General features: G+C 39.9%; 6 protein-coding genes across 13 annotated transcripts in view; 2 read left to right on the top strand and 4 right to left on the bottom strand.

Annotated features, from left to right (window-relative positions):
• Positions 1-16,764, top strand: part of LOC111188305 (zinc finger protein 239-like) — a 192,080-nt gene extending 175,316 nt beyond the window's left edge. For 2 of the 3 annotated variants that reach the window (XM_049478178.1, XM_049478177.1), the window contains exon 2: positions 14,687-16,764. In XM_049478178.1, coding sequence (XP_049334135.1) covers positions 14,851-15,717 — 867 coding nt within the window. In that variant the 5' untranslated portion in view covers positions 14,687-14,850 and the 3' untranslated portion in view covers positions 15,718-16,764. Of the gene's footprint in view, positions 1-10,872; positions 10,923-14,686 lie in introns of those variants that run through there. The other variant, XM_049478176.1, reaches the window with a different exon arrangement.
• Positions 1-24,074, bottom strand: part of LOC125801236 (zinc finger protein 271-like) — a 356,087-nt gene that overhangs the window by 76,756 nt on the left and 255,257 nt on the right. The window lies entirely within an intron of this gene.
• The window catches only part of LOC125801530 (gastrula zinc finger protein XlCGF49.1-like), a 207,174-nt gene that overhangs the window by 65,900 nt on the left and 117,200 nt on the right, over positions 1-24,074 (top strand). The gene's annotated exons all lie outside the window — the stretch shown is intronic.
• The window catches only part of LOC125801145 (zinc finger protein 850-like), a 503,810-nt gene that overhangs the window by 439,846 nt on the left and 39,890 nt on the right, over positions 1-24,074 (bottom strand). The gene's annotated exons all lie outside the window — the stretch shown is intronic.
• The window catches only part of LOC125801185 (zinc finger protein 271-like), a 253,538-nt gene that overhangs the window by 197,819 nt on the left and 31,645 nt on the right, over positions 1-24,074 (bottom strand). The window lies entirely within an intron of this gene.
• Positions 2,243-6,900, bottom strand: LOC125801324 (zinc finger protein 271-like). The gene is made up of 2 exons (XM_049477859.1): positions 6,824-6,900; positions 2,243-4,278 (listed from the first exon to the last, which is right to left on the bottom strand). Exon 2 carries the CDS (start codon positions 4,129-4,131, stop codon positions 3,106-3,108), a length of 1,026 nt encoding a protein of 341 aa, XP_049333816.1. The 5' UTR covers positions 4,132-4,278; positions 6,824-6,900; the 3' UTR covers positions 2,243-3,105.

The raw sequence follows: 24,074 nt of genomic DNA, 5'->3' as shown, positions 1-24,074 counted from the left end.
TAAACAGTATAAGAGAAAGAGAGCTAATTCACTGCTAACTCTGTTAGCTGCTAACAGGCTAATGTTGACAGGAATCTGACAGGAGAGAATCTACTGCTGAATCAAAGCCTCATAAAGAGCAGGGGCCTCATTTATAAAGAGTGCGTACGCATAAAAAGAGGGCAGAAATGTGCGTAAGCAACATCTCACGCAAGAATTGTGATTTATAAAGAAATACTTGGCGTGAAAACGAGCGTACATTTAAGCAAGGTTTAAGGCATGCGTATGCCTTCAAAAGTGTGCGGAGAGAGCGGGAATTAGTGGCATCATGTGGTAAAGTAGGGAATTGTTAGTAAATGCGCAAGCTTTTCTTCCTTCCGCATATTAGTTACCACATAAATCAAAATTAACAAAGGAAGATTAAGCATTACTTTACTTTATTTTTTACTTTATTACATATTTTTTCTGCATGTATAGTTAAAATTATTTCTGTATCTTATTCTGTATTATATGTATATGTAGTGTTAATTTTCCACTAACTTGTATATTTCACTTTGTAGTTTATGTCAGTTTTATATGTATTATCTGTTTTATCTCACAGTTGTAAAATCTAAAGGTGCTATATATATATATATATATATATATATATATATATATATATATATATATATATATATATATATATTAGCCGGGGCTACATGAGGAATATGCAAGAGTGGCGTATCCCATACTGAGATACCGAATGAATGCTTGAAAGTGAATACAAATTACATTTAAGAAAAAAAATATGCAAGAAATAAAAAATAAATAAATACCGGCCGTAAAACACTGTTAAACTGCTTTGTTTGTACATTTAGCTAGGCTAACTACCAATAATAATGGTCAGTAAAACAGCAAACACTGTTGTTTGGACATTTAGTTAGGCTAGCTACCAATAATAAAAGTCAGTAAAACGGCAAATGCTACATTTATACATTTAGCTAGGCTAGCTACCAATAATAATGTTCAGTAAATCAGCAAACTGCATATTTGAACATTTAGCTAGCTAGCAAAGAATAATAATAGTCATTAAAACAGCAAATGCTACATTTGTACATTTAGCTAGGCTAGCTAACAATAACAATAGACAGTAAAACAGGAAATGCTTTGTTTATACATTTGGTCAGTAAAATAGCAAATCCTGTATCGTGGCACGAGATCTCACGAGATTAAGACGTGACGATATTTCTCGTCAAGCTTAAACCTCTCACAGTTTAGTGTGGACTTTTTAAGATACAACACTGGCAACTGGCAACACAGTAGCAGCGAGTTTGGTGGTTGAGCAGTGAGCAGAAGAGGAAAGTTCTGGGAATTTGCATAGAACAGAGGTCACGGGCGGACCGTGGTCCGGGTCCGGACCCAAACCTATTGAGAAGGATTTAATTGTATACACGCTTTGCGGCGCAGTAAATCACAGACCAATCACGTGTGAGGTAATATCACCAACCACTCTCTTCAGTCAATCAGATCTGTGCAGACGTGGAAAAAATAAATAAATAAACACACCGCTCCTCACGCGGGATCGAACCTGTGTTGTCAGGGTCGCGGTCCCGCTGCTCCGGCTGTTGAATTGGGACATGGCCGTGAAAAAACGCCTTTATAAGGAGATAGTGAGCCTGGGCGAGAATGGGCGGAAAAACGAGAACGGACGAAAACTAAAGTCACGCCGAGTGCGACAGAGAGACAGGAATTTTGTATAACTGGATCATTCTGAATTCTAATTAAATACTCCTGGCATAGAAGATGCTTCTGCTACTTTTAACAGAGTGACAGACGGTAACAGAGTGACCAACAAGACTGTACTGTGCTTAAAACATGTTCCGTCTCTGTTTGCACTTCAAGCAGAGTCTTAATATGACTGGTTATGCATAGCTACATTACAAGAGATTTAGGAGAAAAAAAACACAAACCATAGTCTTAATATAACTGGATATGACAATCTCAGGCCTATAGGTTTCATGTCAAACATGTGTTGAGAAAACACAATGAGACTGGAGAACTGCAATATAAAAGCCGTTTATTAAAACACACATGGGTAAATATAGAGGTGAAGTTATACAAAGATAATAGTTTGTACTGGATAAAAACAATTAAGAAACTACATTATTTGGATATTCTTAGTAACTTTGGAGATTAAAAAAAACATAAGCAACATTTAATATTCAATAAGGAAAAGATAAGAGAGTATAAAACTTGAGTAATACAACACAACCAAATATCCCTCTATATCCCTCTATAGTAACAGATTTTTAATTGGACTGAACCATAGACAAACAAGAACACCAGCAGAGGGAGTGAATGAGCCTGTAACCTTACTGCGCAACAGTAACTAACCTAAAAACTGAGCTCTGTCTCACAAAGAATGTCCTGGAATATTCAAACTTACAAGACATACAAACATAACATGGAATTCTATACACATCATCCCTGGATAAGAATAGTTTTGCTGAACCTGTAAAATCCATTGTTAAATACAGTTCATATTTGTTTCTGGTGGAATTTATGATTTGCGCTTTTAATTGCCATGAGACAAATTTGGGACATTTTTCTGCCTGCCTGATGACCCCTGAGAAGAGCTTGCACTGAAGTTTGTGTTAGAGTTTGGATGAAGGGGATTGGTGTGGTCCTGCTCTTGTAGTAATTTGTCTCATGAGTTTTTGTAGACGTCTGAGTACTTGGCAGTTGAGGCACGGACCATGAACATAGTTCGCTATGCTTCTGGATTCTTGTCGAGCCAGTATCAGATGGTAGTGGTTGCTGTGTTCTGCTCACGCAACTTATAATGTGATTTATTGTGTGTGATTGTGCTTAGGTAAGTGTGTTGTTGCCATAGTTAAAGGAAGTGAGCTTAGATTAAGGAGGGATTCTGTTTGCTCATAGGTTATTTTTTGGTAGGTCTGTTACTTGGCAGTTGAGGCAATGGACCATGAACATAGTGTTAGGCTGTGCTTCTGGATTCTTGTCGAGCCAGTATCAGATTGTGGTGGTTTTGCTATTGTTGTTAGTTGAGTGAGTAGTAGATCCTGGCTGAGCCCTATGCATAACCCCAGCTGTTAGGTGCAGGATTTGTCAATTTCCTGTATTATATTACTCTCCTGTGTGAATGCGCTGGTGTTTTTTGAGATTACTCTGTTCAGTAAAACACTTCCCACAGTCTGAGCAGTAATACGGTTTCTCTCCTGTGTGAATGCGCTGGTGTTTTTTGAGATCACTCTGTTTAGTAAAACTCTTCCCACAGTCCGAGCAGTGATGCGGTTTCTCTCCTGTGTGAATGCGCTGATGTATTTTGAGAGTACTCTGTTGAGTAAAACTCTTCCCACAGTCGAAACAGTAATATGGTTTCTCTCCTGTGTGAATGCGCTGGTGTTTTTTGAGATCACTCTGTGTAGTAAAACTCTTCCCACAGTCTGAGCAGTGATGCGGTTTCTCTCCTGTGTGAATGCGCTGATGTATTTTGAGATTACTCTGTGTAGTAAAACTGTTCCCACAGTCTGAGCAGTGATGCGGTTTCTCTCCTGTGTGAATGCGCTGATGTTTTTTGAGATCACTCTGTTGAGTAAAACTCTTCCCACAGTCTGAGCAGTGATGCGGTTTCTCTCCTGTGTGAATGCGCTGATGTATTTTGAGTTTACTCTGTGTAGTAAAACTCTTCCCACAGTCTGAGCAGTGATACGGTTTCTCTCCTGTGTGAATGCGCTGGTGTATTTTGAGATTACTCTGTGTAGTAAAACTGTTCCCACAGTCTGAGCAGTGATGCGGTTTCTCTCCTGTGTGAATGCGCTGGTGCTTTTTGAGATCACTCTGTTGAGTAAAACTCTTCCCACAGTCTGAGCAGTGATATGGTTTCTCTCCTGTGTGAATGCGCTGATGTATTTTAAGTTTACTCTGTGTAATAAAACTCTTCCTACAGTCTGAGCAGTAATACGGTTTCTCTCCTGTGTGAATGCGCTGGTGCTTTTTGAGATCACTCTGTTGATTAAAACTCTTTCCACAGTCTGAGCAGTGATGTGGTTTCTCTCCTGTGTGAATGCGCTGGTGTTTTTTGAGAGTACTCTGTTTAGTAAAACTCTTGACAGAGTGCTGATGTTTCTCCATGTCAGGACTTGGCTTCATTTGCCTTTTAAATGTAGCAAACTGTTTCTGCGTGTTCTGGAGATTCTTCAGGAAGGCTTCTGCTTCACCTCTTTCAGCAGTTTAACTTTGATCTTTTGATAAATATCCTGGTTGTTGGTGATGAATTTCAGGAAAATATTTTCATTTCTGGAAAAAAAACACAGAAAAATGCCATTGAATATTAAAATAAAAGCAGGTCAATTAACTGAAGAGATTCTAAGTCATTCTAAGTGAGTGATGTTACCCTTTAATCTGAAGCTTTGAGGTTCGAATCACATTGCCGATGCTTGATTCATTCTACATTGATCACGACAGATGATGTCCAAAGCTTTTTCCTTTAAACTGAAGAGTAACTGTTTATTATACCTTGGGTGTATTGACAAATATCTTTCAGTTATGATTACTTATCTTAGTATCTATATTTACATAATCATTGTGTGAAACCTTGTATTCTATATGCATAACCAATACTCACATTGTATTTGATCATTTGTATTACTCAGTGTATTTTACACGCATTTATATAGAAGATTAACCAATACTCACAATATATATTATTTACACATATAGATAAACATTGTTTGATCAGGCATGTGACTAACACAGACTCTATTATATGACAAATTAACCCACATGATACATTTACTAACACATTAACATATAACATATGAGATGTAGCTCAGGCTTGAAGTATTTTGTTTACTGCATGACCCTAACTAACGGTCATCAACTCGACTGGTACGGGGCTAAATTGCTACAGAAGAGGCCTTAGATCAAAGCGGCCTTTTGGTGAGTGAGTGCCTCCCTAAAACCTCTGCTTCAAAGCGGGGGTGACGCACACACACAGATAGTGCCACGATGCTCCATCCTGGAAGAACACAGTCAAGGCCAAACACTAGTGGTCCGGTCAGACACGTGAAACGGATTACTAACACGTGAAATTATGCATATTAACATGAGCTAATCGTTAGCAACGCCTCATCAGCAGGTTTCACGTCATTTGGGGTATAAACATGGAGTCAGATCAGAGGGGGGTCAGAACTTATGCTGGGTGGCTGTTAGACGGTCTTTCATGTGTTGGTTCTCCTGAATATTCAGCACTTTGTAATAAATGCTTGGTTTGCTTTCAACTTCACTCCACTGTCTGACTCTCTCTATCAAACGAACACGCAGGGGAGTTGTACCCCGGACGAGAGGTGGGGGTAGCCCACCTTTCATTTTCTTTTCTACAACAAAACCAATTTATAAAAGTTTCCACACATTAACCAAATACATTAATCCAAATCAATGCTTCACAACCCTGATTTTTTCATTTTAACAACTCCTGATAACAGTTCATTATTTTCCACCACACTGGCTTTAGGCTAACAGTGATATGCGCTCCTGAGTTCAAGATGTGTTTTTTGGAAATCCGATAGATCCGATAACCCGACCGGGGCAGAAATAATTAATTATTAGGCAAAATATGCTTCAATACCCGCTAAAAATGAGAGTGACTAGAACTGATATAAGAGCTCATTTTGCCAGTAATTTTTCTCAAAAATCCTTATATTTGCTTAAAACAGCACTTTTTCACGGAGCTGCATTCAAGTTCCTCTGGAGCTACGGGGGGCGCGGAGGGATAATTAATAAAAAAAAACATGCAGTTGCCTTGTTGGTGCAGGGAATTGTAGTAATAAATATAAATTTATGTAGTAATCAAAATAAAATCACAGCAAAATAATGACCTTTTTACTGTTACAACACATCAACCAACCTCCAACAGGAGTGTAAAACATAAGAGTCTCTTTTGTTTACTAAAGGTTAACACAATTATAAAAATTTGTAAGAATTCATATTATTTTATGTAGTTCTTTTTCAATTATTTTTGTAGTCTTTTTAACCTCTTACATAAATGTTTGTGTATTTTTGTCAAGTTGCTCAAAGTGTGATTCTTCTTCTTATTATTATTATCAAATTCATGTTTTTGTAATTATTATCATCATTATTAAAGTATCAGCAAAAGAGCAGCTGGAGACTGTATTCCACAGTAATGGTTTAACTGGGATTTCTTAAAAACAGCGGGGCTAAAGATGTTGTAATTTGCTAATATTTGTGTTTGTTATTACAGTGAAATAGCAAGTTTTCTGTTAAATCAGTAAGCTAATAAATGTTACTTGTGAAATTCCTCTTCTTGCCTGAACTTTTCCTCACTATAATCACTAAATCTTTCATTCTTACATTTAATATTTTACAAGTGGACTTTTATTTTGATGGGAGAGTCACATGATTTACCAGCAACTTACCTGTGGAACCGGATTAAGTAAAGGAAAATTAACTAAACTAAACTAAATTAGTGTAACTAAGAAATGTGTAGAGACTGATCACACAAACTTAAAAAGGAATTTCCACAGAACTGATTTATCTCAGGTGTGTATTAGTGATGTGGGGGAGGGGGGGCAGGAGTGTGAGGTTCCGTTATCCTGTGTATGATCTGTAAAGCCCCCCCCCCCATCCCCAGCTCCGCGACCCCCTACTGCAGACTGCTGAGCAGAGCTAGGAGAAGATCCAGTGCTGGTGGTGTAAATGCTGCACATGCTGAAGGTGCTGAAGGTGGTGTAGGAGTGAATGTAGAACAGCGTGTTGAAGAGAGAGAGAGAGAGAGAGAGAGAGAGAGAGAGAGAGAGAGAGAGAGAGAGAAACTTCTCCATACCTTCTGTAGTTCAGCTGATCCCGCTCTTCCTCCTCTCCAGCTACAGACCCCGGAAGCTCAGCGTCATCCGGGTTATGTAGAGCCCCGCCCCCTCCCCCGCTATATCACATTATACCCCATCACCGCTAGAGGGAGCCCGCGAGGGAGTCCTCAATGCATGGAGCTGAATGGAGCTAAACAGCTAAAACTCTCATTTAAAACACTGTATAACTACTTCTCTGGAGTTTTCCTTTAATTTTACAAAGTAGAACAAAGTACTTAACTAAGATAGGAAAGAAAACAAAACCCTATATTTCCATTTTCTACAACTAATGTTTTTTATTCAGTAAATTTACTAGCATTACTGCTACTGATGCTGGAGTTACACACAGAGCTCATTTTAAAGGATTAAAAACTGCAGTTTAAAAGCAGTTTTAATAATTATCTCTGCTGTGATGAAACAGTTATTGTTGTTCTGTTTTGAGAAAATTAGTAAATTTTTTACTTTATAAAAGTATCAAACATTTATAAATTATTACTTTGCTTAAAATAATACATTGTAAATGTTTGATACTTTATAGAATAAAAAATATTTATACCTTTTGTACATTCCCAACTCTGTCAAGTGGCTTGAGATTCAGAGCAGATTCTGAAGTGGGTTTTTTCCTCTATAGAGATTCTCTGATTGCTCCTGTACAACTCCAACAAACAGCACTTACTAATTACTATGGAAAGATCAGTGCTGTTGTGACATTGATTCCGGTAGACACTTTTTTTTTAATCTAAATTTAATTTAAAATATTATGGTTAAATTTTCTTTGGATTTACCTTCTTGATGTCCTGCAGGTTCTTGAAAAGGAGATCGTACTGCAGCAGATCTTGTTTGTTGCTCACCTTGTCTAAAGTCTTTCTATTTATGTATTCTGAAAGATTTACATAAATTAAGATCATTCACACCTACTCCCTGTAAAATCACTCTCTGACATCACAATGAACCATCCTGATTTCTGTATAGAAGGGTACTTCACACTTGTAAAAGCATTTGAAACTAATTAAATATAAAATAAATAACATTTGTTTAAGAGTTTGTTTGTTTATAGGATGGTGTTTATTTTTTTAACTTTTCCAAAATAAGTCCAGCAAGCATTCTCATTCTACTACAAAATATTACCCAATTTAGACAGAACTTTTTGTACACATTACAAGAAGAAGTTACTGATGTTGAGACTATTTGGGCCAGATTATATCAGGTTCTGTGTAGGAATATAATACAAACACCCCTGTTTGCTTAGGTCACTTAATCCTCCTTTTATGTTTGGGGTCAATTTGACCCCTTTCACTGTTTAACGCATTTAAATAAGTTAGTTAATCTCATTTTATTTACTTCATATTTGGTGACTTTTCCTCATTTAATAGAGACAACTGGGTAAACATAAAATTAATGGGATGTTTTTTTTTTTGTGTCTTTTACACATTTTGTATACATTAGTGTTGTTTGGGGTCAATTTGACCTCAGGCTATTTTAGCTTTATAAAACATAAAAATATCAGAATTTGACCCACATTTGTGTTAAATGATGTGAAGGTCAATATGACATGCAATTTTATATTCTTCAAAAAAAATTAGACCCCTAAAATAACATAATTATAACTGTATTAGTGCAAGAACCACTGACAGTTGATGTGACAGGGGGGTGGGGAAAACAGAATTCTCATGAGAACTTGATATTTCTCATTCTTGTGGAGGAATATATTGTTCCTGAAAACATCTTGTTCACACAACATAGTGGAAATGCAGAGATATAAAAGGTTTCACAGCAGCTTCTAAACCAGTTCTCTATGTGTTCTGTCTCTCTCTCTTTCTGCTCTCTCTCTCTCTCTACTGAAAAGGACGTCTAAGAAAAGGTTTTCTCTCAGTGAGGATTTCTCACATCTCTTTCACCATGACAGAGACATAGAGGAGAATGTGTCTGAGAAAAAGGAGGACTTTAGAGAGGATCCTGATTATAATGAATCCTCCTCTGATGAGAATCAGCCCTTTACTGTAGACCCTCTTTTTGTCTCTCAACCAATAGAAAACAGACTACCTTCCAAAAGTAAAAAGTTATTATGGTCTGTCTCCCCACTTGAAGAAAATGATAAACTTAGTGCTGGTAATGTAATCAGAATAGTTCCAGGTCTCAGCAGATACGCTGTCAGCCACGTCCAAACATAAAATCAGCATTTGAGTTCTTCAGAACACCATCAGTCTAAAAGGATAAACTACTTTAGATGATACATTTAGAGGGAGGTGTGTGTTTAGAGGGATAGTTAGAAAGACTTGGATTTAATCCCACATGTAAGTCTACATTGTGTTGTTCAGTTTGGAGAGTACAAGTGAAAAGGTGAAGAAAGAACAGGTGTTTGGGCTGCAGACAGATCCAGCCCGTCTCTAAACACAGTCCATGTCTCCTCCGTGTCCTACGCTTCAATAACACAGAAACAAGGCAGGACTGATGAGAGCTTAAATAAACTCAGCAATATGGGATGAATGGAACAAGTAGGATCTTCTTCTTTACAATCCAGACTCCCATGTGACTGAGCATGAATTTCAAACAAATATAGCATGTGACATAAACTTGGTTAAAAATTATATTAATATGTAATAATTTTCTGTAGCTTGGAATTGCTGGGGTGAAATTGACCCCAAACATAAAAGGTGTTAGTAAATTTGAAGGTAACAGGAGGATTAAAACTACCCCAAAAAATAGCACTTACCAATTTTACTCAAAGGTCAGAACTATTGTTAAAGTAGAAATTGGGAGATTTCTTTTCAACACTTTATTTGAAACAAAGATCCATTAGAACAATAGTCCTGACCTTTGAGTAAAATTTGGTGCTATGTGGTAGTTTTAAGTGACTCAAGCAACCAGGGGTGTTTGTCTTATATTTCTACACAGAACCAGATCTAATTTGGCCAAAGTACTCTCAACATCAGCAACGTCTTCCTTTAATATGTACAATACTTTTGTGTAAAAGTTGGGTAATATTTTGTAGTAGAAAGAGAATGATTGCTGGACTTATTTTGGAAAAGTTTAAAAAGTTTTTTTTTATCATTCTATGAACAAATTAAATCCATTTTATTTTACAAATAATTAGTTTAAAAACTGAAATTTGCATATGAAGATTCAAATGCTTTTACAAGTGTGAAGTACCCTTCTATACAGAAATCAGGATGGTCCATTAGTAAGACTATAGACAAGGTGAGCAACAAACAAGATCTGCTGCAGTACGATCTCCTTTTCAAGAATCTGCAAGACATCAAGAAGGTAAATGCAAAGAAATTGTAATTATAATATTTTAAATGAAATTTAGATTTTTAAAAGGTTTTACTGGAATCAATATTACAATTGGTGCTCTAACAACAGCACTGATCTTTCCATAGTAATTAGTAAGTGCTGTTTGTTGGAGTTGTACAGGAGCAATCAGAGAATCTCTATGGAGGAAAAAACTCACTTCAGAATCTGCTCTGAATCTCAGTCACTCAACTGAGTCTGGAATGTATAAAAACATACACATTTCTATTCTAAAAAGTACTAAACATTTATTAATTATTATTTTTAGCAAAATAATAATTTATAATTGTAAGATACTTTATAAAATAAAAAAAACGAATTTCCTCAAAACAGAACAACTATAACTATTTAATCACCACAGAGATAATTAATAAAGCTTTTAAACTGCAGTTTTAATCCCTTTTAAATGAGCTCTGTGTGTTACTCCAGCATCAGTAGCAGTAATGCTAGTAAATTTACTGAATAAAAAACATTAGATTTAGAAAATGGAAAGATAGAGGTACGTTTTCTTTCCTATTTTAGTGAAATACTTTGTTCTACTTTGTAAAATTAAAGGAAAACCCCAGAGAAGTAGTTATACAGTGTTTTAAATGAGAGTTTTAGCTGTTTAGCTCCATTCAGCTCCATGCATTGAGGACTCCCTCGCGGGCTACCTCTAGCGGTGATGGGTATAATGTGATGTAGCGGGGGAGGGGGCGGGGCTGTACATAACCCGGATGAGGCTGAGCTTCCGGGGTCTGTAGCTGGAGCGCCGGAGGACGAGAAGGATCAGCTGAACTACAGAAGGTATGGAGAAGTTTCTCTCTCTCTCTCTCTCTCTCTCTCTCTCTTTCTCTCTCTTTAAGGTTAGTGAGCGCTAGATGTTAATCTACACAGATTTCTCCTCTGAAAACTGTTTATTTGGGTGTTTAAAGCGCTTCTGTTTATTTACAGTAAGCTTAGATTTACAGATTCTTTCAGCACTGAGGCAGGAGCATTAGCATTAGCAAAATTAGCTTGTAAAATGACCCAGTGTTGTTACCAATACCACACCTAACAGCTGAAGTTAATTATAAAGGAAAGGATTAAACATTACAGACAGCTTGTACATTATCCTACCATTTAGACTATATAACAACAACATAATACAAATTTAATGTGTTTAAGGCTTCTAGTGGTATATTATAGTTTGAAATTGCCTGCTAGCTTAGCTTAGTTATCGAAATAGCATTGGTTAGGTTACCTAAAGTGGGCTAGAACCTTCAATTACCTTCAAAATAAATGTACCCTTCTATCCAGTTGCTGTTTTTTTTTTAAAAAAACGTTCGTGGTACATAAAATCACACAGCTTTTTATGCAGAGATTTAAAAAAGAGTTAGCAATAGTAAAATGTTTTATGATGTGATTTATTTTGTGAGAATGTTTAAGTGTTCTTCTACAGTGGGAGCTGATATGTGTCCTTAACGCGACTGGCAGAGAGAAAAAGAGAGCTGTTTAATAGGCAGAACTGGCCCATAATAGGGGACCAAAGTAGCTGGTGTTAACTAGCTAGCTAATGTTGCCAGCGTTTCTTTTTTAACCAGTAGCTAACATTATCTAGCTAGCCAATGTTCACAGTGCTTTTTTTTTTACGAAGTATCTAATGTTACCTTGCTGGCTAATGTTGCCAATAGCTGCGTTCCAATCTGAAGGGAGCTGCCAAGGTTGCCTTCAAAGGCAGCTCCCTGTTCGGCAGCATTTTCACCCATAAGGGATCTTATAAAGCAGCGCGTTCGGGACACGCTCTGGAGTCAGCATACGTCATAAATCTCAATGCAGCAGCAGCTATTTCTCTTTTACTCATCCAAATATTACAGACATTTAAATATTCATGATTTACTTTAATTATACACTTTTCCTCACTTCATTCTCAGAGTATGGTCAGTTTTATTTATGTATTTAATTTATTTTTGATTAGATGCTTCATAGAAATGCATGAGTAATGAAATCATAATATGATAAATATTTTATATGAGCCATCAGAGCTAAATTATCAAACTAAGCTACGTTTCACACAATAGTACATTCATACACAGTCAGCTAATTTATCTTTATCTTTTAGTTGCATAAAACACATGATTCATAAACTTTATTTTTTTTTTATTTACCCATACCCACTAGTTGAGATGTGATACTACAATAAGCATAGTGACAATAAAAACACAGCAAGCAAAAATAATAATGTTAAGAGAGAAAACTTTATTACATTCAAAGAAAAAAACATTCATAAAGGGAGCTAACGCTGCCTCCAGCCGGTCTGACCAGAGTTCACCTTCCCCGGCCCACGTTCATCCCTGTGGAAAAAATAAATCTGAATTAGTAACAGCGGTTTATGGAGAACACGCTCATAATTCCACTATTTACACAGTAAATCACTCAGTTACAGGTAAATCTAATCATTCCCTCTAACAATTAAACTATTTACGCATTAAATCACTGAATTACAGGTTATTCTACACTGTTACACTATTTACACAGTAAATCACTTAGTTATACGTAACAGTGACTTAAAACAGTTAAAACTTTTTATACTGGACGGCCAGGGTGTCCTGGGGTGTCGCGCTGCAGCCGCGTTTGGTACTCTGTAAGTCGGCTAGATGCGTGTTAGCTTACCCTGTAAATTAGCGCGATAAGCTAACGGTAGCTTCCGCCGGTCAGGTCTTACATTAAATGAAGTACAGGCGAAAACAACAATGGAAAACAACTTAAAACAGTCTAAAATATGCTAGTTTGATAATCCCCCGCAGCGGTGAGTGGAAATACAGGAGGGAATTACTTACATTTGTACAGAAACTACCTCGCAGTGCTGGCTCCGTCCGCCATGTTTTTAAAAGGGGGATCTTGCAACACAGTAGCGATAGCAGCGAGTGTTGCGTAGAAGATGCTTCTGCTACTTTTAAGTTATATGTCTGGCTGCATTTTGGCTCCAGTGGAAACAATAAACGGTAACAGAGTGACCAACAAGACACAAACCATATATAAATACTGTAAGTAAATCCTACACGTGACTGTTTCATAAACAGTTGTACTAATCCCTTAACTCTGTACTGTATTAAAAAAATGTTCTGTCTTTATTTGCACTTCAAGCATAGTCTTAATATGACTGGTTATGGTTCTGCATAGTTAAATTACAAGAGATTTAGGAGAAAATAACACAAACCATAGGCTTAATATGACTGGTTGTGGTTTGCACTATATATGACCTAGAAAAGTTTTATTTTTATTTGTTAATCTTATTTCTATTTCTTATAGAATCAATGTGAGAGAAACCAGTCTGTTAAGTTTGCGTTATATGATTTTGTCAAAAAAACAAAAACTAGTTTTCAAGCCATTCTTCATTTTTGAAGTTTTCTTAAAAGTTTTATTTTTAAATCTTGTCTCATTCTTGTGAACCCATTATCGTGTCTCGTCTTGTGATATTAGTGTCTCATCACACCCCTAATTAAAATGTAATTTCTGGAGCTGTGATGTTACATAGATGCAAGCAATAAGTCTCCACTGATACTGTGCTTTGTATAAAAGAACATTTATTATAATAAAATAATTAAAAAGCACCTGGGTTTCCTTGTGAGAGCGTATGTTAGCCAATCTTATCCTGAGCTCTCTGCCTCGTCATCGACCCACTCAATCTGTAAAACCCAAGGATTAATGTCTTTCGGTCCCTCGTCTGGAAAAAAGTAATATTATCTAATTTCTAGAATATAAAAAAAGGAAAGAGCCGGGACAAGAGTTCACTCTCTCTCAAGCAAATTCATTCCAAACTCTGCTTATTCACTAAACATTTAGTTACATTTCCAGGACAACTAAGAAGAATTGATCATATTTAAGGTGGAAGTGGTAGAATGATTTACTGCTTTAGTAACATTAAGTTAGAGTTGATGAAATTTGGAGCTGCTGCTCTGAATCTGCTGGTATAGACCTTCGTCTTTCTGGGTAAAAAGCACAATTACGTTTACATTTCTCACCAAATTTTCAATTTTCACATCTAAATATACAAAAAAAAAAGACTTTAGGAGTGCATATCACTGTTAGTCTGAAGCTAATGTGTTGAAAAATAATGTTATCTGGAGTTGTAAAAAAAATCAGTAATCTTTTATAAATTGGTGTAAAGAAAAAAATCTTCGGACATCATTAGTCATGTGATCAATGTAGAACGAATCAACCATCAGCAGAGTGATACGAACCAATGTCATTTTATCGGCACACGCCTCAAAGCTTCAGATTAAAGGACAACATCACTCTCTTTCTTTCTTTAAGTTCTCAGCTTCCAGTAAGACCAAAACAGAATCAAGATTGTCTGTCTAAACAGTGGGCAGTCCTTATAAAGGCAGTAAACAACCTTCCAGTGGCAGGAGGACCACCAGCGCCCCATTACACTATGGACTTAGAATGGGATAAAAGAAGCTTTTATTGTAATTGAAAATGTCCCAGTAGTTTTGTCAATATAGTGTAACTGATTTACACAGTTCTCTTCAGTTAAGTGACCTGCTTTTATTTTAATATTCAATTGCATTTTTCTTTGTTTTTTCCAGAAATGAAAATATTCAGCTGAAATTCATCACCAACAACCAAGATATTTAACGAAGAGCAATGTTAAACTGCTGAAAGAGGTGAAGCACAAGTCGTCCTGAAGAGCCTCCAGAACACGCAGACATTGTTTGATACGTTTAACAGACAAATAAAGCCGAGTCCCGACATGGAGAAACAGCACTCTGTCAAGAGTTTTACTGAACAGAGTACTCTCACAAAACACCAGCGCATTCACACAGAGGAGAAACCGTATCACTGCTCAGACTGTGGGAAGAATTTTAATCATCAGAGTACTCTTAAAATACACCAGCGCATTCACACAGGAGAGAAACCATTTTACTGCTCAGACTGTGGGAAGAGTTTTACTCGACAGTCACATCTCAAACTGCATCAGCGCATTCACACAGGAGAGAAACCGTATCACTGCTCAGACTGTGGGAAGAATTTTACTGAACAGAGTAGTCTGAATAAACACCAGCACATTCACACAGGAGAGAAACCATTTTACTGCTCAGACTGTGGGAAGAATTTTACTGAACAGAGTACTCTCAAAAAACATCAGCGCATTCACACAGGAGAGAAACCGTATTACTGCTCAGACTGTGGGAAGAGTTTTACTCAACAGAGTAATCTCAAAAATCACCAGCGCATTCACACAGGAGAGAAACCGTATTACTGCTCAGAATGTGGGAAGAGTTTTACTGACCAGAGTACTCTCAAAAACCACCAGCGCATTCACACAGGAGAGAAACCGTATCACTGCTCAGACTGTGGGAAGAGTTTTACTCAACAGAGTAATCTCCGAAAACACCAGCGCATTCACACAGGAGAGAAACCGTATTACTGCACAGACTGTGGGAAGAGTTTTACTCAACAGAGTAATCTCCGAAAACACCAGCGCATTCACACAGGAGAGAAACCGTATTACTGCACAGACTTTGGAAAGAGTTTTACTAGGCAGAGTACTCTCAAAAAACACCAGCGCATTCACACAGGAAAGAAAACTATCCCAAATCTGTTCCACGACAATTAAAAGTGCAAATTGTAAATCTTTTGGACAGAACACCTAATCTACACAAATGTTTCATTTGTCACTTGGGACACGTTCCACCAGAAACAAACATGAACTGAATTTAATAATGGATTTTACAGGTTCAGCAAAATGAATCTTATCCAGCGATCATGTTTTTTGAATTCCATGTTGTGTTTTCTCGTATGTTTGATATTCCAGTACATTCTTCGTGAGACAGAGCTCAGTTTTTAGGGTAGTTACTGTAGGAGTTCAGTTCTGAAGAAGGGAAGGTCGTTTAAGTTTGAGCGAGGGCACTGCCAGTGTTTGCTCTAGATGTTAGATAAGCATAACTTAGTCTTTAAAATTTAGATGTCATAGTTGTTAGGAGTAGATTAGGATTCTTAGTCTGCAACAAAACGTTTAGGATCAAACCTTCAGTGCTTTTGCTTAGAAGGTTTTGAATGCATTTATTCTCTTTTCTAATTCATGCAGATTTTATTATTTCTATTAATTTCTAGTACCTCTGTTTTCACTCTGTGGAAGCCATCCTCAGTTCCCCAAGCTTAGAATAGCTTAGCTTAATGCTATTAACCGCTAGGCCCATTCATCCAAAGAAGAAGTGGAAAACAGCACCTGAGGAGAGTGCTCCCAAAAGTGAGACCCAGAGCCACAGAGAGACGACACTGGGCTCGGGTACTGCCGTGTGGACCGGAGGAGCATCCAGACCCCGCAGAGAGGCCAACAAAATCCTTTACAGAGGTTAAATAAAACGTTCCAGCTGTAGATTCTATACTAAAATCAACCCACTCCAGGTTTTTGTAGTGCAGTAAGGTTGCAGACTCATTCATTCCCTCTGCTGTGTTGTATTACTCAAGTTTTATACGCTCTTATCTTTTTCTTATTGAATATTATATGTTGCTTAAGGTTTTTTAATCTCCAAATGTACTAATAATATCCAAATCATGTAGTTTCTTAATTGTTTTTATCCTCTACAAACTACTATCTTTGTATTGCTTCACCTCTATATTTACTCATCTGTGTGTTTTAATAAAATGATTTTCTATTGCAGATCTGTAATCTCATTGTGTTTTCTCAACATATGTTTCACATGAAACCTATAGGTCTGAGATTGTCTTATGTTATTGTTTGTTAAATACTCAAAGGCACCCAATGGAGAAATCCAGTGTGAAATGGATTTGTGTTGAAGTGAAACATCAGTCAATTTTAGATTGAAATTCCGAAAGAAATATATATTTTTTTAATGTTTCCCACTTTAAAAATACAATAACTTCCAAAAGGGAAGAGTAACATGTGTTTAACTTGTATTCGTATGTTTTTAAAGTTTTTTTTATTGTGAATGCTTATGGGTTGTGTTTTGTTTTTTGAAGTAGTTGTTTTTGAAGAAGTAGCATAGTCATTCACCAACTACACTTAATTACCAAATTCTACATTTGAGTTATCGACCATTATTATTGGTAGCTAGCCTAGCTAAATATCCAAACACAGCATTTGCTATTTTACTGACCAAATGTATTTTTTTCGGTGGTGTTTGCGGTTTACATAGCACCAGATGCTAATGCTAACAATGCGCTGAAGGAGCTTTATGACAACACCAGCTAGCTTTAGAACAAGCATCCGGACGCTTTCTACGTGGTAGTGGGAAATTTTACCCACATAGAACTTAAGATCACGCTGCGGAGGTTTTACTACCATCAAGACTGTGACTTGTTCCCCGAACTAGAAGCCCTGGCTGAACGCAAACGTGCAGTCTCTGCTGAAAGCCAGGGATGCTGCCTTCAGGTCTGGGGACTCAGATGAACTCAAGAGGGCTAGAAGAGAGCTGACTGTTGCAGTCAGCAGGGCAAAAGCTGCATATGCTCAGAAAATCCAGGGACACCTTTCCTCCCAGGATCCACAGAGCATGTGGTGGGGCATCAAGAGCATCATGGACCCCCCCAGAACCAGACTCCCACACTCATCAGGAGAGGAGCCCCTCAGCGTGACACCAGCAGATGTAAGGAGGACCCTGAGGAGGATCAACCGCCAGAAAGCTGCTGGCCCGGAAAAAACAATCCCGGATGGGTGCTAAGAGACTGCGCAGACCAGCTCTCGGATGTCCTGGCGTGAATTTTCAACGCTTCCTTCATCCAGGCAGCTGTCCCCACTTGCCTGAAGACTGCCACCATCATACCAGGCCCCAAGAGCTCCGCAGTGAGGGTCTACCAGATTAAACCAGATGGGACTACCGGCCAGTAGCCCTCACTCTAATAGTCATAAAGTGCTTTGAAAGACTGGTTCAGATCCCCATCAAAGCCATCAACATTACTGTGGATCCACACCTGTACGCATACAGGAAGATTTGGTCCACAGAGGATGCCAGGATGGACAGGATGCCATTTCCTCCGTGGTCCACACTGCCCTCACCCACCTGGAGAAGAAGAATGCCTATGTCCGTATGCTCTTTGTGGACTTCTCATCTGCTTTCAACACAATGATTCCTCAGACCCTGATGACAAAACTCTCCTCACTTGGACTGAGCTCTTCCCTGTTCACACTGCTCACATTTGATTGCTCAACTCTCCATTCAGGCTGTCATAATGTGAAGTTTGGTGACGACACGGCTGTGGTTGGATGCATCACGAACAGAGACGAGTCCAGCTACAGGCAGGAGGTGGAACACCTGGAGGGTTGGTGCAGAGAGATCAACCTCTTCATCAATGTAAAGAAGACATAGGAGATGATTGTGGACTTCAGAAGGGGCCAGCATGCCCACCTCCCCCTGCACATTGGAGGATCTGCGGTGGAAGTGGTCGACTGCTACAGGTACTTGGCTGTGCACCTGAGCAGCAACCCCACCTGGAGCAACAACACTTCCACTCTGGTCAGGAAGACCCATCAGTGGCTCTAATTCCTCAGGAGGCTGAGACGAGCTGGACTCGGGAGCGCAGTCTTCACCTCCTTCTACAGATGTGTGGTGGAGAGCGTTGTGTGCTCCAGCATCAAGGTGTTGCATGGAAGCTGCTCTGCTGCAGACAGGAAAGCTCTGCAGAAGGGGGTGAAGGCTGCACAGAGGATTGTTGGAGCCTCCCAGCACCACGGAAATCTACACCTCCAGATGCAGGAAGAGGGGCACCTGCTTTAGGAAGGATCCCACCCACCCAGCACACTCACTTTTTGTCCCGCTCCCCTGAGGCCGGAGAGTGCAGAGCATCAAGTGCAAAACAACCATACTCAGAAACAGCTTCATTCCAAAAGTTGTAAGGTTCTTAAACTCCACCTAAACAACATACTGCACTGACACACAAGGACAAATTACTGTTTACAAACACTGTCACTTTTAACTGCACTGAGACACTTTTAACTGCCACCTTATCGTGGTGGACGGGTTTGAGTGTCTCAAGGATCCTAGGAGCTATGTTGTCGGGGGCTTCATGCCCCTGGTAGGGACACCCAAGGCAAACAGGTCCTAGGTGAGGAACCAGACGAAATGCAGCCCAAATGACCCCAATGAAGAGAAACAACTTTGGATCAAGTGTTCCTTCGCCCGGACGCAGGTCACCGGGGCCCCACTCTGGAGCCAGGCCTGGAGGTGGGGCACTCTGGCGAGCGCCTGGTGGCCGGGCTTTTGCCCATGGAGCTCGGCCGGGCATAGCCCGAAGAGGAGACAGGGGCCCCCCTTCCCATGGGCTCACCACCTGTGGGAGGGGCCAAAGGGGTCTGGTGCAGTGTGATTTGGGTGGCGGTCGAAGGCAGGGACCCTGGCGATCTGATCCTCAGCTGCAGAAGCTGCCTCTTGGGACGTGGAATGTCACCTCTCTGGAGGGGAAGGAGCCGGAGTTGGTGTGCGAGTTAGAGAGGTTCTGGCTAGAAATAGTCGGGTTCACCTCGACGCACAGCGCTGGCTTTGGAACCAGTCTCCATGAGAGGGGTTGGACACTCTTTCACTCTGGAGTTGCCCCGGGAGAAAGATGCCGAGCTGGGGTTGGCATACTTGAGGGATGCTGTCAGGCTGAAGAAGGAGTCCTATCAGGCCTTTCTGGCCCATGGGACTCCGGAAGCAGCTGACTGGTACCGGCAGTCCAAGCGGCATGGGGCGCAGGTGGTTGCTGAGGCAAAAACACGGGCGTGGGAGGAGTTCGGCGAGGCCATGGAAAATGACTTCCGTAGGGCTTCAAGGCGATTCTGGTCCACCATACTGCTCGGGGAGCAGTCTTCCACAAACACTTTTTATAGAGGGTGTGGTGTGCTGTTGACCTCAACTCGGGACGTTGTGGGCCGGTGGGCGGAATACTTCGAAGACCTCCTCAATCCCACCAGCACGCCTTCCATTGAGGAAGCAGAGCCGGGGGACCTTGGGGTGGGCTCTCCAATCTCGGGCGCTGAGGTCACCGAGGTGGTTAAAAAGCTCCTCGGTGGTAAGGCACCGGGGGTGGATGAGATTCGCCTGGAGTTCCTTAAGGCTCTGGATGTCGTAGGGTTGTGTTGGTTAAAGCGACTCTGCAACATTGCGTGGACATCGGGGGCAGTTCCACTGGATTGGCAGACCGGGGTGCTTGTGCCCTTATTCAAAAAGGGGGACCGGAGAATGTGTTCCAACTACAGGGGAATCACACTCTTAAGCCTCCCTGGTAAGGTCTATTCGGAGTTGCTGGAGAGGAGGGTTCGTTGGATAGTCGAACCTCGGATTCAGGAAGAGCAGTGTGGTTTCGTCCGCAGGGTGTCTGGGCTCTCCCTTGGAGATAGGGTGAGAGGCTCAGTCATCCGGGAGGGACTCAGAGTAGAGCCGCTGCTTCTCCATATCGAGAGGAGCCAGTTGAGGTGGCTTGGGCATCTGATTAGGATGCCTCCTGGACGTCTCCCTGGTGAGGTCTTCCGGGCACGTCCCACCGGGAGGAGGCCCAGGGGAAGACCCAGGACACGCTGGATGGACTATGTCTCTCAGCTGGCCTGGGAATGCCTTGGAATTCCCCCAGATGAGCTGGCCCAAGTGGCTGGGGAGAGGGAAATCTGTGTTTCCCTGGTTAGGCTGCAAAAACAAGATACAATATCTAATAAGTAGTGAAGGGTTCGGCAACAGTGATGCGTCGGCACATGCGCCGAGCTCCTAGAGCAAACCCCGCATCAGTGCGCGCATCTCTTTCAGCAAGACACATGACCGATTCTCATGTCGCATTTGTTTGACAGAACTGTCATATTTGTACAAATCCACCCCCTCAATGCTGAGGCATTATAGCGACAAACATGAGAATGAAGTCCCAGATACACCCAGGATAAACTCAGGTATAGACCATAAACATTTTGGGGGGAAAAAACAGTCCACAAGCATCCTCATTACAAACATATTCACTTAGAGTTTTACGTTATGTTACATGTCCACATTATTTATTGACTGTATCTAAGAATATCAAAGATATTTTAAATGTAACTGAATATATGAAATAATATTATATACAATAAAATACAATGACTTAAAACATATTTTGTATAGACTAGGTCATAAAATCAGTCTCTCAACCAGGTTGTCTGTAGGGTTTTTAAGGTCCAGTAGGTGTGAGTATTCAGTGACACAGTATCAATACAGGTTCCCTATGGGTCGAAACGCATCATGGCGCTTCATCTACCCATCACGACTAATAAGAAAAAGAGTATAAAACTTGAGTAATACAACAACCAATATCCCGCTATATCCACTGGTGGAACGTGTCCCAAGTGACAAAGTGAATCATCTGTGTAGGATAAGGTGTTCTTTGTGAAAGATTTAGGATTTGCACTTTTAATTGCCGTGAAAAAGATTTGGAATAGTTTTCTCTCCTGTGTGAATGCGTTGGTGTTTTTTGAGATGACTCGCTCTAGAAAAACACTTCTCACACTCTATGCAGTAATATGGTTTTACTCCTGTGTGAATGCGCTCGTGGATTTTGAGAGTACTTTGTTGAGTAAAACTTTTCCCACAGTCTGAGCAGTGATATGGTTTCTCTCCTGTGTGAATGCGCTGGTGTATTTTGAGATTACTCTGTTCAGTAAAACTCTTCCCACAGTCTGAGCAGTAATACGGTTTCTCTCCTGTGTGAATGCGTTGGTGTTTTTTGAGATTACTCTGTTAAATTTAACTCTTGACAGAGTCTTGAGTCCAGTTTCTCCATGTCGGGACTTGGCTTCATTTGTCTGTTAAATGCAACAACTTCTGCGTGTTCGGGAGATTCTTCAGGACGGCTTCTGCTTCACCTCTTTCAGCAGTTTAACATTGCTCTTAGTTAAATATCCTGGTTGTTGGTGATGAATTTCAGGAGAATATTTTCATTTCTGAAAAAAAAAAACAAAGAAAAATGCCATTGAATATTAAAATAAAAGCAGGTCAATTAACTGAAGAGAACTGTCTAAATCAATCAGTTACACTACACTGACAAAACTACTGGGACATCTTCATATTACCATAAAAGCTTCTGTACTGTACCTGGTGGTCCTTCAGCCACTAGAGGGAGGCCACATTTTGCCACTTGCACTAATCAGGCGAACACCTGCTTAGTGCCTTTACAAGGACTGCCCACTGTTCAGACAGACAGTCTTGATTCTGTTCCCATCTCACTAGAAGCTGAGAACTTTAAGTTTGAAAGAAAGAAAGAAAAATATCCTTAGGTTTTATTTTAAAGCCTCTTTGTTATCCTAGGGCTGCTTTCTGTTTCCCCTTCTTTTTGGGTATTCTCGTGTTTTCTCCCTTTTGTTAGTTCTGGGTAAAAGACTCAAAGTTGGTCTTCAGAAGACACTCATTTGCCATTTTCCTGAGAATCTTTATTTAAAGGCACACTAGGAAGGATTTCCTTGATTATTGAACTTTTTAAAGAAGTGAAATTACAGCTTCAGACTCACTGCAGCACTGCACTGAGGTGTAATAGGAGGAATAGTGGTCCTCTCTTGTCTGTGCCGGAGCTCCTCTGAGCTCAAACCAGACTTTTTTTTGCCTCTTTCGAGAACTGCAAACTGCTTTCCAACCTGCAGTTCTAACCAAGGGCGTCGCCTGGCCTGGGCTTTAGAATCATTTTGCTCAGCTCAGCTGTATCATTAATGATGAGACAGGCCACTGGCCGTGTGTAAATGGAAAATCTCTTAACACTAATCACGGAGCCAGTTCAAGGATAAAGTTCCGTCTTTCAGGAGAAACAGCCAATCAGCCTGCTGGTTTTGCGGAACGCAAGTAGGGAAGCCCCACCCCCCTCTGTCTCGCTGGGAAGGATTTTTAAGTTCCTGCAGTGGGTTGCAGCTCTGATGTTAAAACATATCTGGATTTTTCTAAAAGAAAGGTAACAGAGCTAACCATGTAAACTGTTTCTGATAGCTTGTTAAAAAGACTCGTCTCTGAATCAAAGCACGCAGATCAAACCCACTGTGTGCTTAATAAAATACAGCCTGTGACAGTCAGTTAGACTAGAAGCTGGAAAGAGACGGAAGATGTCTGTGAAAGCCAGAAATCGAGAAAGAGAGACTAATCGGCCTAGAGAACGGACAAGAATAAATATAGGAATCTCTTTCACTCGTTGGCGTGAGCTAAAAGACGCAAACCAGCTGAAAACAGACGCAGAGCTGTCCGGCTTCTTTTTGGACAAGTAAGTCTTATTTTGTTGCTCTGGTGTTTCGCTAAAATATTCTAGCTAGCTTCATATTCATAACGTTACTTCATAGAGTCGTAGTCCGGGTTTTGTTGTTTGTAGATATATACGATGGTTATAGTCAGGTAGAATTTGCATGTACAGTGGTGTGAAAAAACATCAAACTAATTTAAATATTAGTCAAAGACAAATAATACAGGTAAACACAAAATGCTATTTTTAATTAACGTTTTTATTATTAAGGGAGGAAAATAAAATCCAAACCTACATGGCCCTGTGTGAAAAAGTGATTACCCCCTAGACTGAATAGCTGGTCGGGCCACCCTTAGCAGCAACAACTGCAACCAAGCATTTGCGATAACCTGAAGTGAGTCTTTTACAGCATTGTGGAGGAATTTTCGTCCATTCATCTTTGCAGAATTTTTGTAATTCAGCCACATTGAAGGGTTTTTTTTAAGTATAAACAACCTTTTTAAGGTCATGCCACAGCATCTCAATCGGATTCAGGTCAGGACTTTGACTAGGCCACTCCAAAGTCTTCATTTTGGTTTTCTTTAGCCATTCAGAGGTGGACTTGCTAGTGTGTTTTGGATCATTGTCCTACTGCAGAACCCAAGTTCATTTCAGCCTGAGGTCACGAACAGATGGTCAAACATTCTCCTTCAGGATCTTTTGGTAGACAGCAGAATTCATAGTTCCATTTATCACAGCAGATCTTCCAGGCCCCGATGCCGCAAAACCAGTTCACAGAATATTTTCCCCAAAAGTCTTGGG

The sequence above is a fragment of the Astyanax mexicanus genome, chromosome 4, assembly GCF_023375975.1.
Source record: "Astyanax mexicanus isolate ESR-SI-001 chromosome 4, AstMex3_surface, whole genome shotgun sequence".
NCBI lineage: Eukaryota > Metazoa > Chordata > Actinopteri > Characiformes > Acestrorhamphidae > Astyanax > Astyanax mexicanus.
The sequence above is the reverse complement of the archived record's forward strand: the minus strand, read 5'-3'. Positions and strand labels throughout refer to the sequence as shown.